This window comes from Caretta caretta, chromosome 22, assembly GCF_965140235.1.
Source record: "Caretta caretta isolate rCarCar2 chromosome 22, rCarCar1.hap1, whole genome shotgun sequence".
Classification (NCBI taxonomy): Eukaryota; Metazoa; Chordata; order Testudines; family Cheloniidae; genus Caretta; species Caretta caretta.
Genome location: NC_134227.1, coordinates 7,197,145 through 7,212,268, shown reverse-complemented (window position 1 = coordinate 7,212,268; position 15,124 = coordinate 7,197,145). Strand labels below are relative to the sequence as shown.

The following is a 15,124-nucleotide window of genomic DNA, read 5'->3' as shown; positions in this document are numbered from 1 at the left end:
TTTTATAAGCTCCTTGGGGCATAGACAGTCTTTTTGTTCTGTGTTTGTACAGCATCAGTACAATGGGGTCCTGGTCCATGCCCAGGGCTCCTAGCTTTAGAGTAATTCAAAAAACACATTAAAATAATATTGCAGAATAAAAACATTCACACATGGAGTTATTCAGGAAGAGCTGTCCTGAATAGTTCTATGTGTAGACAAGCCCTTTAAGTCATTCTAGTTTCATGCTGTTCAGATCACTTGAGCGGTAATGAACCACAACCAAAAGTTAGAAAATGCCAGAATTAAGGTTGCCTGTGCAATGTGAATTTAGTCCCCTTGTGACAGATCTGATGCGGGGGGGGGGGTGGGGGGGTGGAGAGGAGAAGTGGGACTCACTGGACAAAAACTCGGGGCAAGCAGCTGGGGAATGGATGGAGGAATACTGACGTCGCATGAGGAGCCGAGGGAGGGAGATTGTGGCCAGATACCACACCAGCCAAGTGCTCCTAGTGTGGATGCCGCCATAAGAGCGAAACTGTGCTTCTGCCAGTATAACTTTCTCTACACTAGGGGCTTTTTCCAGCACCTCCTCACACCCTGATGATGTAGCTAGGCTAGCACAAGTTTGTAGAGGAGCCATGGCCTTAGATTGGGAGTCACTGGGGGAGAAAGGGACTAGGGCCCTGGCTAGGATGATTTAGTTGGGGATTGGTCCTGCTTTGAGCAGGGGGTTGGACTAGATGACCTCCTGAGGTCCCTTCCAACCCTGATATTTTATGATTCTATGGGACATGACTGGAGGCTGTAGGAAAGGGGAGACAGATTGGGTGAGGAGCCAGGGGAGAGAATGGGACTGGTTGGGCAAGGAGACTGGTGACTAGGAGTGGGAGCAGGAAGAAACTGAGGCTAAAATGGGAAGCCACAAAAGGGAGAATAGGACTGAGTGGGCATGGGGGGGAGTCTGGGATGAGGAGCCGGGGTGAGGAAAAACAGAGCTAGGTCGAAGACATGTAGTAGAGAAACAGGCAAAAGGGATCAAAAGCTTGAGGAAAGAGGCAGAAGGGTGTGCGACCTTTAGAATCCGGAATAGAACCAAGTCTTTCCATTTCTCACACATCCCTGACACAAAGGCCATTCCCCTGCCAGATTTCAAGTCCCTGCTTTAAAGTATAGGGCACTAAAGCTTCTCAGCAAAACAGAATATAGCAAAATTATGTATTTTTCCATAGCCTTGTTCTAAGAAATGGCTACATCAGTTTAGCTAAAACTTTCCAAAAATAACTCAGCCTGAAGCAGATACCCAACATGGAAAGTTTCAGCCCAAATGGTTAAAGTTTGGCAAAGCTATAACCATCTGAACACAGTGTCTTACAATGGGAAGTGTCAAGCAACCTTAATTATCACGTTTATTATTTGTATTGTCATAGTACTAAGGAGCCCTCGTCATGGACAAGGACCCCATTGTGCTAGGTGCCATACAAATACAGAACAAAAAGGCAGTTGGTAGCGCTGCAAGCTCCACCTGTAACAAACAGTTATGATGAAATAAACACATTTTCTAATTATAATATACCTCATCAACAAGTAGGCTATATACATTTGTAACCTAGAAAGTTGTGAAGGCAAATTGCCACATACAGAGCCCTAGTGACTTCAGTGGGGCTCAGAACACGCAGATCACAATGCACAATACAGACCTAAAGTGGCAATTACAGTATTAGGGGATTAGAGTTACAAAAAATATAATCAAGGAATTTATTTCTCAAAAAGCCCTCTTTCTGATGCACAGTAACATGGACACTAAAGAGTAACAAGACCAATTTCATCTTGCTTTAAGAATGTCATTTTCACTTTCCCTACTGATCTCAATGTCAATTTCACTTTTATATAGCACCTTTCATCTAAATGAAACCCAAAATCCTTGATTGTACAAACTAAACATCGCTTCACCCAGGAATCACTTCACTTCACCCAGCACTAAACAGTAGTCACTTCTGAGGTGAAACAGCAGCTGCTAGAAAGTGTACAGCACAATATAAAAAGTTTAAGACAGGAAGTTAATAAGAATCTCATTGAATTTGAGAATACCTTTTGATAATGGGAGAGCAAAAGGAAGCAGAATCTATCTTTAACCAATGGTAATTAACCAGAATAAACCTTTAACTTTGGTTATAGAAACTTAGCCTATTCCATAAATAAGGACTGTAACAAAAGTACAATTTAAGTTGTTTTGTCTCATTTGCATTCCATGTCTTGTCTGTTAGATTGTAAGCTCTTTGGAGCAAGGACTATGCTTTTTCTACGCCTTTTACAGTACTGTGTACATTTATGGAGTGATAAGTATATAATAAATACCTTGTGACTGGGGTGTCAATTAATTGCTGTTAACGCAAGCAATTAATGCAAACCAAACTAACTAGATAAAGTTGCGACTAATCACAGTTTTAATTGCACTGTTTAACAATAACAGAATACTAATTTAAATTTATAATAAATATTTGGATATTTTTCTAAATTTTCAAATATATCGATTTCAATTACAATACATACTACAAAGTGCACAGTGCTCACTTTATTTTTTTATTACAAATATTTGCACTGTAAAAAGGATAAACAAAAGAAATAGTACTTTTCTATTCACCTCATACAAGTACTGTAGTGCAGTCTCTATCATGAAAGTACAACTTACAAATGTAGAATTTTTTTTTTACATGACTGCACTTAAAAACAAAATGATGTAAAACTTTAGAGCCTACAAGCCCACTCAGTCCTACTTCTTGTTCAGCCAATCACTAAGACAAACAAGTTTGTTTACATTTATGGGAGAGAATAGTGCCCATTTCTTATTTACAATGTCACCTGAAAGTGAAACAGAGGCTTGTATGGCACTGTTGTAGCCAGCATTGCAATGTATTTATGTGCCAGATATGCTAACATTCACATGCCCCTGCATGCTTCGACCACCATTCCAGAGGACATGCTTCCATGCTGAATTTAAATCGGCATCTTATTATTATTTTACAGTGTGATTAAAATTGCAATTGCAACTATTTTTTAAATCTAGTGATTGTGATTTTTTTAATCATTTGACAGCCCTACTTGTGACTAACGTGGGTTTCTTTGTGAAGACATCCCACTATCCTCTCCACTCTTTCCAGATGTGCCACTAATGTGAGCAAACAGCAAATCAAAAAGGCAAGAACCCTGTTCTCTGAAGGACTGAGAAAGCAGAGCTCTTGTATGTTTTATTGACACTGCCTGATCACTCAAAGGGAGCAGACAGGTGGAGTCATTGTACACACACCCACAAGACCAAAACATAGGCAGTAGATCCTAATTATAAGCTGAATAGACTTGGCAACGCTCCTTTAATCAAGCAGAGCTTGAAAAAGTTTTGTGATCCCACCTTTATCATCTTCCTTCTCCTCTTCTCCATAACTTGCATATTTTTCCCCTTAAGGAAAGAAAATCACAAAAAACGTACATTGAATGTGCAAGCATAGAACAGAATACTTTTATTTTAAACAGACAATATAAAAAGGGAAATAAGGACATCCCAGGGAGTTACAGACCAGTCAGCTTAACTTCTGTACCCAGAAAGATAATGGAGCAAATAATTAAGCAATCATAATTTGCAAACATCTAGAAGATAATAAGGTGATAAGTAACAGTCAGCACGGATTTGTCAAGAACAAATCATGCCAAACCAACCAGATAGCTTTCTTTGACAGGTGTCAAGGTTCCTTCCCCACTCTGAACTCTAGGGTATAGATGTGGTGACCTGCATGAAAACCTCCTAAGCTTACTTTTACCAGCTTAGGTTAAAACTTCCCCAAGGTACAAATTAATTTTACCCTTTGCCCTTGGAATTTCCACTGTCACCACCAAACTTTAACTGGGTTTACTGGGAAACGTAGTTTGGACACGTCCTTCCCCCCAAAATCCTCCCAACCCTTGCACCCCACTTCCTGGGGAAGGTTTGGTAAAAATCCTCACCAATTTGCATAGGTGACCACAGACCCAAACCCTTGGATCTTAGAACAATAAAAAAGCATTCAGTTTTCTTACAAGAAGACTTTTAATAGAAGTAAAGGAATCACCTCTGTAAAATCAGGATGGTAGATACCTTACAGGGTAATTAGATTCAAAACATAGAGAATCCCTCTAGGCAAAACCTTAAGTTACAAAAAAGATACACAGACAGGGATAGTCATTCTATTCAGCACAGTTCTTTTCTCAGCCATTTAAAGAAATCATAATCTAACACATACCTAGCTAGATTACTTACTAAAAGTTCTAAGACTCCATTCCTGTTCTGTCCCTGGCAAAAGCAGCATACAGACACAGACCCTTTGTTTCTCTCCCTCCTCCCAGCTTTTGAAAGTATCTTGTCTCCTCGTTGGTCATTTTGGTCAGGTGCCAGCAAGGTTACCTTTAGCTTCTTAACCCTTTACAGGTGAGAGGATTTTTCCTCTGGCCAGGAGGGATTTTAAAGGGGTTTACCCTTCCCTTTATATTTATGACAACAGGGTAACAAGCATTTTGGATAGGAGGGAAGTGGTAGATGTGGTATATCTTGACTTTAGTAAAGCTTTTGACACTGTCTCGCATGACCTTCTCATAAACAAACTAGGGAAATACAACCTAGATGGAGCTACTATAAGGTGGGTGTAAAACTGGTTGGAAAACTGTTCCCATAGCAGGGCTTTGGAGCTGTGCTCCGGCTCCGCTCCACTCTAGGTGGAAACCTGCAGCTCCACTGCTCCAGAGCTGCTCCGTGCTCCAGCTCCAGGCTCCGCTCCAAAGCCCTGTCCCAGAGAGCAGTTATCAGTGGTTCACAATCATGCTGCAAAGACATGAGTGGGGTCCCACAGGGATCAGTTCTCAGTCCACTTCTGTTCAATATATTCATCAATGATTTAAATAATAGCATAGAGAGTACACTTACAAAGTTTGCGGACGATACCAAGCTGGAAGGGGTTGCAAGTGCTTTGGAAGATAAGATTAAAATTCAAAATGATTTGCACAAACTGGAGAAATAGTCTAAAGTAAATAGGATGAAATTCAATAAGGACAAATGCAAAGTACTCCATTTAGGAAGGAACAATCAGTTGCACACATACAAAATAGGAAATGACTGCCTAGGAAGGAGTACTGCGGAAAGGGATCTGGGGATCATAGTGGACCAAAAGTTAAATATGAGTCAACAGTGCAACATTGTTGCAAAAACAGCTAACATCATTCTGGGATATATTAGCAGACGTGTTGTAAGGAAGACATGAGAAGTAATTCTTCTGCTCTACTCTGCGCTGATTAGGCCTCAGCTGGAGTATTGTGTCTAGTTCTGGGCACCACATTTCAGGAAAGATGTGGACATGTTGGAGAGAGTCCAGAGAAAAGCAACAAAAATGATTAAAGGACTGGAAAACATGACATAAGAGGGAAGATTGAAAAAATTGGGTTTGTTTAGTCTTGAAAAGAGAAGACTAAGAGGGGATATAACAACAGTTTTCAAGTACGTAAAAGGTTGTTACGAGGAGGGAGAAAAATTGTTTTTCTTAACCTCGAAGGATAGGACAAGCAGCAATGCTCTTAAATTGCAGCAAGGGAGGTTTAGGCTGGACATTAGGAAAAACTTCCTGTCAGGGTGGTTAAGCACTGGAATAAATTGCCTAGGGAAGTTGTGAAATCTCCATCATTGGAGATTTTTAAGAGCAGGTTAGACAAACACCTGTCAGGGATGGTCCAGATCATACTTAGTCCTGCCACAAGTGCAGGGGACTGGACTAGATGACCTCTCAAGGTCCAAGCTGATTGTTGGATAGCCAACAATTATTCACAAGCCAAGATTTTAAAAGATACAGCTAGTCAGAAGCCAGCACATTTAATACAAGACAAAGTATATTGTACTTTTAAAAATCAAAACTTTGGGGATCTTACAGATTTATACCCTGCAACTAAAGAGTCATGTCAAATTTAAAGTTTTTTTACTTTAAAATCTAAGAAGAATGGAAAGATTTCCATATGAGAGATTGAAATGATCATGACTACCTCATTTAGAAAAGAGACAAAGAAGAGGGGCAAGAATGATTGGCATAGAATAGGTAAAAGCACTTCTATTTACCCTTTCTTACAATACAAAAACAAAAGGACATCCCATGAAATTGAAATAGAATAAATTTAAAATTTGATAAAGGAGATAATTTTTATGCAGTACATAATGTGTTGGAACTCACTGCCACAAGAGTCATTGCCATAGCCCAAGATCTTAGTGAGATTACTCAATAGTCCAAGAGTTTTGTGAGATTCATTAAAGGATTGCACAGTTATGCAGATACTGAAAACACCTACAATTACATGACACAGGATACAAAAATAAATATGGGGAAATCAAACAGAAAGCTAGGGAAACTTCAGAGTGGCTTGTATATGATCAGAATCCAAAGGGCAGGGCTTTTAGGCCTGATACACGAGATGAAGCAGATCCTACTGAGAAGAAGCCGACATTACTGGCTGTTTAAAAATAGCCAGAGCTTCGCGAACCAGCTGAGCGGCGGTGAACCAGCTGAGCAGCGGGGGACAGCAGAGCAGCTCGCAGCAGGAGTTTGCCTGGGAGTTCGCCTGGAGTGAGCCCAGTGAGGCTTACGTCTTGCAAACTGCTCCGAGGAAGCTCATAGTAGGAAGGTGATATGGAAGGGGGGGGTTCAGCTGTTGTGACCTGCACTGGATGTGCTATGTTTGTCTTTCTTCCACAGGACAGAAGCGACTTTGTCTGTACAAAGTGCAAGCTGGTCTCCATATTGGAAGAGAAGATTGAAGGTCTGGAGCAACAGATAACGACCCTGCGTTGCATACGAGAAACTGAGGATTTTCTGGACAAAACTCAGGATAGGCTTCTAGGGGCACAAAGCTCTAAAGATATAGAGCAGGTTGCACAGAGGAGCCAAGAGGCCAGTGAAGAAGCTTGGCAACATGTGACCTCCAGAAGAGGTAAGCGGAATGTCCGGGTTCCAGTAACACAGACACAGGTAACTAACCGCTTTCATGTTCTCTCCACAGGTACCGTTGCGGAGAGTGGACCAGATGATATGTCTGGGGCGAGAAAGCAGAAGGAGACTCCGCTGGTTGGAAGGCATGAGATGCGATGTCCTGAGGTTGGGGGTTCCACGACCACCACTCCCAAGAGGAGAAGGCGGGTGGTGGTGGTCGGGGACTCTCTCCTCCGCGGGACTGAGTCATCTATCTGCCGCCCTGACCGGGAAAACCGAGAAGTCTGCTGCTTGCCGGGGGCTAAGATTCGCGATGTGACAGAGAGACTGCCGAGACTCATCAAGCCCTCGGATCGCTACCCCTTCCTGCTTCTCCACGTGGGCACCAATGATACTGCCAAGAATGACCTTGAGCGGATCACTGCGGACTATGTGGCTCTAGGAAGAAGGATAAAGGAGCTGGAGGCGCAAGTGGTGTTCTCGTCCATCCTCCCCGTGGAAGGAAAAGGCCTAGGTAGGGACCGTCGAATCGTGGAAGTCAACGAATGGCTACGCAGGTGGTGTCGGAGAGAAGGCTTTGGATTCTTTGACCATGGGATGGTGTTCCATGAAGGAGGAGTGCTGGGCAGAGATGGGCTCCATCTTATGAAGAGAGGGAAGAGCATCTTTGCCAGCAGGCTGGCTAACCTAGTGAGGAGGGCTTTAAACTAGGTTCACCGGGGGAAGGAGACCAAAGCCCTGAGGTAAGTGGGAAAGCGGGATACCGGGAGGAAGCACAGGCAGGAATGTCTGTGAGGGGAGGGCTCCTGCCTCATACTGGGAATGAGGGGCGATCAACAGGTTATCTCAAGTGCTTATATACAAATGCACAAAGCCTTGGAAACAAGCAGGGGGAACTGGAGGTCCTGGTAATGTCAAGGAACTATGACGTGATCGGAATAACAGAGACTTGGTGGGATAACTCACATGACTGGAGTACTGTCATGAATGGTTATAAACTGTTCAGGAAGGACAGGCAGGGCAGAAAAGGTGGGGGAGTAGCACTGTATGTAAAGGAGCAGTATGACTGCTCAGAGCTCCGGTACGAAACTGCAGAAAAACCTGAGTGTCTCTGGATTAAGTTTAGAAGTGTGTGCAACAAGAGTGATGTAGTGGTGGGAGTCTGCTATAGACCGCCGGACCAGGGGGATGAGGTAGATGAGGCTTTCTTCCGGCAGCTCACGGAAGCTACTAGATCGCATGCCCTGATTCTCATGGGTGACTTTAATTTTCCTGATATCTGCTGGGAGAGCAATACAGCGGTGCATAGACAATCCAGGAAGTTTTTGGAAAGCGTAGGGGACAATTTCCTGGCGCAAGTGCTAGAGGAGCCAACTAGGGGGGGCGCTTTTCTTGACCTGCTGCTCACAAACCGGGTAGAATTAGTGGGGGAAGCAAAAGTGGATGGGAATCTGGGAGGCAGTGACCATGAGTTGGTTGAGTTCAGGATCCTGACGCAGGGAAGAAAGGTAAGCAGCAGGATACGAACCCTGGACTTCAGGAAAGCAGACTTCGACTCCCTCAGGGAACGGATGGCCAGGACCCCCTGGGGGACTAACTTGAAGGGGAAAGGAGTCCAGGAGAGCTGGCTGTATTTCAAGGAATCCCTGTTGAGGTTACAGGGACAAACCATCCCAATGAGTCGAAAGAATAGTAAATATGGCAGGCAACCAGCTTGGCTTAATGGTGAAATCCTAGCGGATCTTAAACATAAAAAAGAGGCTTACAAGAAGTGGAAGATTGGACATATGACCAGGGAAGAGTATAAAAATATTGCTCAGGCATGTAGGAATGATATCAGGAGGGCCAAATCGCACCTGGAGCTGCAGCTAGCCAGAGATGTCAAGAGTAACAAGAAGGGTTTCTTCAGGTATGTTGGCAACAAGAAGAAAGCCAAGGAAAGTGTGGGCCCCTTACTGAATGAGGGAGGCAACCTAGTGACAGAGGATGTGGAAAAAGCTAATGAACTCAATGCTTTTTTTGCCTCTGTTTTCACTAACAAGGTCAGCTCCCAGACTGCTACGCTGGGCATCGCAAAATGGGGAAGAGATGGCCAGCCCTCTGTGGAGATAGAGGTGGTTAGGGACTATTTAGAAAAGCTGGACGTGCACAAGTCCATGGGGCCGGACGAGTTGCATCCGAGAGTGCTGAAGGAATTGGCGGCTGTGATTGCAGAGCCATTGGCCATTATCTTTGAAAACTCATGGCAAACGGGGGAAGTCCCGGATGACTGGAAAAAGGCTAATGTAGTGCCAATCTTTAAAAAAGGGAAGGAGGAGGATCCTGGGAACTACAGGCCAGTCAGCCTCACCTCAGTCCCTGGAAAAATCATGGAGCAGGTCCTCAAAGAATCAATCCTGAAGCACTTGCATGAGAGGAAAGTGATCAGAAACAGCCAGCATGGATTCACCAAGGGAAGGTCATGCCTGACTAATCTAATCGCCTTTTATGATGAGATTACTGGTTCTGTGGATGAAGGGAAAGCAGTGGATGTATTGTTTCTTGACTTTAGCAAAGCTTTTGACACGGTCTCCCACAGTATTCTTGTCAGCAAGTTAAAGAAGTATGGGATGGAAGAATGCACTATAAGGTGGGTAGAAAGCTGGCTAGATTGTCGGGCTCAACGGGTAGTTATCAATGGTTCCATGTCTAGTTGGCAGCCGGTATCAAGTGGAGTGCCCCAAGGGTCGGTCCTGGGGCCGGTTTTGTTCAATATCTTCATAAATGATCTGGAGGATGGTGTGGATTGCACTCTCAGCAAATTTGCGGATGATACTAAACTGGGAGGAGTGGTAGATACGCTGGAGGGGAGGGATAGGATACAGAAGGACCTAGACAAATTGGAGGATTGGGCCAAAAGAAATCTGATGAGGTTCAATAAGGATAAGTGCAGGGTCCTGCACTTAGGACGGAAGAACCCAATGCACAGTTACAGACTAGGGACCGAATGGCTAGGCAGCAGTTCTGCGGAAAAGGACCTAGGGGTGACAGTGGACGAGAAGCTGGATATGAGTCAGCAGTGTGCCCTTGTTGCCAAGAAGGCCAATGGCATTTTGGGATGTATAAGTAGGGGCATAGCGAGCAGATCGAGGGACGTGATCGTTCCCCTCTATTCGACATTGGTGAGGCCTCATCTGGAGTACTGTGTCCAGTTTTGGGCCCCACACTTCAAGAAGGATGTGGATAAATTGGAGAGAGTCCAGCGAAGGGCAACAAAAATGATTAGGGGTCTGGAACACATGACTTATGAGGAGAGGCTGAGGGAGCTGGGATTGTTTAGCCTGCAGAAGAGAAGAATGAGGGGGGATTTGATAGCTGCTTTCCACTACCTGAAAGGGGGTTCCAAAGAGGATGGCTCTAGACTGTTCTCAATGGTAGCAGATGACAGAACGAGGAGTAATGGTCTCAAGTTGCAGTGGGGGAGGTTTAGATTGGATATTAGGAAAAACTTTTTCACTAAGAGGGTGGTGAAACACTGGAATGCGTTACCTAGGGAGGTGGTAGAATCTCCTTCCTTAGAGGTTTTTAAGGTCAGGCTTGACAAAGCCCTGGCTGGGATGATTTAACTGGGATTTGGTCCTGCTTCGAGCAGGGGGTTGGACTAGATGACCTTCTGGGGTCCCTTCCAACCCTTATATTCTATGATTCTATTACCACTGTGTGGTGCAAATTATCATGCCTCACAGGAAATAAGAAACTGAACAACAAAACCAAAAGGTCACCAGGTGGCATGTCTGAAGAATGCACAGTCCAAAGCACAAGGAGAACAGAGATGCTCCTAATGGATCTACAAGAGATGCTGTTACCACATAGAAGACTGAGCTTCTGTCCATACCTCATAAATAACATAGACAATTTGGAAATCAGCTGAATATTTGGAGCCTGGGCCACCAATGACAGAGGAAATGTTATTTACACTGCCAAGAGGAAGCTAAAAGAAGTGGAAGTTGTACTGAGTGCCAAATCCAAAGGACAGTATCAGCTATTCCTGATTATCTCAACATACATGTGGGCACTGTTGCGGCAGCCTACACAGGGAGTTATTCCTTATTAACGCCATATGTGGACAGTAGTATTCAGGAATAAGTGTGCTTTACTCCAAATGAGCTTAATTCATTTGGAACTTAATTAAATTAATTCAGAAAAAGGCACTATTATTCTGAATAAGAGCATGTACTTGGAAGGTATTCAGAAACAGCTATTCTTTAAATTCACACCCGGCTTTACTCTGCATGAACTTTCATGGGGTTTGTCCACACAAGTTGTCACTGTCCTGACGGGGAATGCAAAGGGGACAGCTAAGAAACACCCTTTCTTTTTACTACCCGCTGTGGAACAGGTGGGGACCTGCTTTGAGTGCAAAGGGGCAGCACCCCACTCGTGGGGCCAGTGCTCACTTAAGGGTGTGATCCTCAGCCGGGCCCTTACCTAGGGTGGGGAAGTTGGCATTCCTGATGCTCCTGAGGCTCTTCCGGGGGGTGCAGAGTCCAGAAAACTGGAAGGGAGAAGGGACATGAGCAGGGCGTGGGGATAAGCAGAGGGGAGATTGGGGGTAACAAGCCAGGGGACTGAGGAGGTGGGGGGGTAACGGAGTAAAAGGGGAATGGGGAAAAGGGTGTATCAGGAGGGGGATGAGGGTAATGGTATGGGGGAGAGGAGATGGGGTAACTGGGAACAGAGTAACAGGAGGGGGAACAGGGCTGAAGAGGGGGTAATTATGGGAGAGAGGACGGGGGTAGTAGGTGCACAGGCAATAGCAGGGGGCAACGGGGATTGAGGGGGACAGACAGTGGAGTAACAGGGGGATGGGGTGAGGGGGATTGAGGGGGACAGAGTTTAACGGGGGGAAGGGGCAATGGGATTGAAGGGGTACAGGGTAAAGGGGATTGAAGGGGGACAGTCAGTGGAGTAACAGGGGGACGGGGTGAGGAGGATTGCGGGGGGTAAGACGGTGGAATAACAGGGGGACGGGATGAGGGGGATTGAGGGGAACAGATAGTAGAATAACAACAGAGGGACGGGATGACGGGGACAGACGGTGCAGAACACGGGGACGGGTGAGGGGCATTGAGGGGGTCAGACGGTGGAGGGACGGGGTGAGGGGGATTGAGGGGGACAGAGTTTAACAGGGAAGGGGCAATGGGGTTGAAGGCAGACGGGGTGAGGGGGATTGAGGGGGACAGACGGTGAGGGGACGGAGTGAGGGGGACAGAGGGTAACGGGGAAGGGACAATGGGGTTGAAGGCGGACGGGGTGAGGGGGATTGGGTGGGACAGGCAGTGGAGGGACAGGGCGACAGGGTGAGGGGGATTGGGAGGGCGGGGGGGACAGAGGGTAACGGGGAAGGGGCAATGGGGTTGAAGGCGGACGGGGTAACGGGCATTGAGGGGGACAGACGATGGAGGGACGGCGGGACGGGGTGAGGGGGATTGAGGGAGTCAGACGGTGGAGGAAAGGGGTGAGGGGGATTGGGAGGGACAGATTGTGGGGGGATGGGGCAGAGGGATTGGGGGGACAGAAGGTAACGGGGAAGGGGCAATGGGGTTGAAGGCGGACGGGGTAACGGGCATTGAGGGGGACAGACAGTGGGAGGACGGGGTGAGGGGGACTGCGGGGGACAGAGAGTGGAGGAACGGAGGAGAAGGGGTGAGGGAGATTGAGGGGGACAGACGGTGGGGGGACGGGGGGATGGGGTAGGGAGGATTGCGGGGGACAGACAGTGGAAGGACGGGAGGACAGGGTGGGGCGGATTGGGGGGGGACGGGGGGACAGAGGGTAACGGGGAAGGGGCAATGGGGTTTAAGGCGGATGGGGTAACGGGCATTGAGGGGGACAGACAGTGGAGTAACAGGGGGATGGAGCGAGGGAGACAGACGGTGGAGGAACCAGGGGGACGGGGTGAGGGGGATTGAGGGAGTCAGACGGTGGAGGAAAGGGGTGAGGGGGATTGGGAGGGACAGATTGTGGGGGGATGGGGCAGAGGGATTGGGGGGGACAGAAGGTAACGGGGAAGGGGCAATGGGGTTGAAGGCGGACGGGGTAACGGGCATTGAGGGGGACAGACAGTGGGAGGACGGGGTGAGGGGGACTGCGGGGGACAGACAGTGGAGGAACGGAGGAGAAGGGGTGAGAGAGATTGAGGGGGACAGACAGTGAGGGGACGGGGGGATGGGGTAGGGAGGATTGCGGGGGACAGACAGTGGAAGGATGGGAGGACAGGGTGGGGCGGATTGGGGGGGACGGGGGGACAGAGGGTAACGGGGAAGGGGCAATGGGGTTTAAGGCGGATGGGGTAACGGGCATTGAGGGGGACAGACAGTGGAGTAACAGGGGGATGGAGCGAGGGAGACAGATGGTGGAGGAACCAGGGGGACGGGGTGAGGGGGATTGAGGGGGTCAGACGGTGGAGGGACGGGGTGGGCGGGATTGGGGGGACAGAGGGTAACGGGGAAGAGGCAATGGGGATGAAGGCAGACGGGATGAGGGGGATTGAGGGGTCAGACGGTGGGGGGACGGGGGGACAGAGGGCAACGGGGAAGGGGCAATGGGGTTGAAGGGGGACGGGCTGAGGGGGATTGAGGGGTCAGACGGTGGGGGAATGGGGGACAGAAGGTAACGGGGAAGGGGCAATGGGGTTGAAGTCGGACGGGCTGAGGGGGATTGAGGGGTCAGACGGTGGGGGGACGGGGGACAGAGGGTAACGGGGAAGGGGCAATGGGGCATTGAGGGGGACAGACAGTGGAGTAACAGGGGGATGGAGCGAGGGAGACAGACGGTGGAGGAACCAGGGGGACGGGATGAGGGGGATTGAGGGGGTCAGACGGTGGAGGGACGGGGTGGGCGGGATTGGAGGGACAGAGGGTAACGGGGAAGAGGCAATGGGGTTGAAGGGGGATGGGGTGAGGGGGATTGAGGGGGACAGACAGTGGATGGACGGGGGGGGACAGAGGGTAACAGGGAAGGGGCAATGGGGTTGAAGGGGGACGGGATGAGGGGGATTGAGGGGGTCAGAGGGTGGGGGGACGGGGGGACAGAGGGTAACGGGGAAGGGGCAATGGGGTTGAAGGCGGACGGGGTGAGGGGGATTGAGGGGGTCAGACAGTGGGGGAATGGGGGGGAAAGAGGGTAACAGGGAAGGGGCAATGGGGTTGAAGGGGGACGGGCTGAGGGGGATTGAGGGGGTCAGACGGTGGGGGGACGGGGGGACAGAGGGTAACGGGGAAGGGGCAATGGGGTTGAAGGGGGACGGGGTGAGGGGCAGTGAGGGGTCAGACGGTGGGGGGACGGGGGGTAACGGGGGAGGGGCAATGGGGTTGAAGGCGGACGGGCTGAGGGGCAGTGAGGGGTCAGACGGTGGGGGACGGGGGGACAGAGGGTAATGGGGAAGGGGCAATGGGGTTGAAGGCGGACGGGCTGAGGGGCAGTGAGGGGTCAGACGGTGGGGGGACGGGGGGACAGAGGGTAATGGGGAAGGGGCAATGGGGTTGAAGGCGGACGGGCTGAGGGGCAGTGAGGGGTCAGACGGTGGGGGGACGGGGGGTAACGGGGGAGGGGCAATGGGGTTGAAGGGGGCCGGGCTGAGGGGCAGTGAGGGGTCAGACGGTGGGGGGACGGGGGGTAACGGGGTTGAAGGCGGACGGGCTGAGGGGCAGTGAGGGGTCAGACGGTGGGGGGACGGGGGGTAATGGGGAAGGGGCAATGGGGTTGAAGGGGGATGGGGTGAGGGGGATTGAGGGGTCAGACGGTGGGGGGACGGGGGGTAACGGGGGAGGGGCAATGGGGTTGAAGGGGGACGGGCGGAGGGGCAGTGAGGGGTCAGACGGTGGGGGGACGGGGGGACAGAGGGTAACGGGGAAGGGGCAATGGGGTTGAAAGCGGACGGGGTGAGGGGGATTGAGGGGTCAGACGGTGGGGGGACGGGGGGTAACGGGGAAGGGGCAGTGGGGTTGAAGGCGGACGGGCTGAGGGGGATTGAGGGGGTCAGACGGTGGGGGGACGGGGGGACAGAGGGTAACGGGGAAGGGGCAATGGGGTTGAAGGGGGACGGGGTGAGGGGCAGTGAGGGGTCAGACGGTGGGGGGACGGGGGGTAACGGGGGAGGGGCAATGGGGTTG

At 49.2% G+C, this 15,124-nt stretch overlaps 1 protein-coding gene across 1 annotated transcript in view; it reads right to left on the bottom strand.

The window, feature by feature from the left end:
• The window catches only part of DDX25 (DEAD-box helicase 25), a 56,468-nt gene that overhangs the window by 34,442 nt on the left and 6,902 nt on the right, over positions 1–15,124 (bottom strand). The window contains exons 2-3 of the mRNA XM_048827610.2: positions 11,439–11,505; positions 3,389–3,436 (exon numbers count right to left, since the gene is read on the bottom strand). Coding sequence (XP_048683567.1) covers positions 3,389–3,436; positions 11,439–11,505 — 115 coding nt within the window. The remainder of the gene's footprint in view (positions 1–3,388; positions 3,437–11,438; positions 11,506–15,124) is intronic.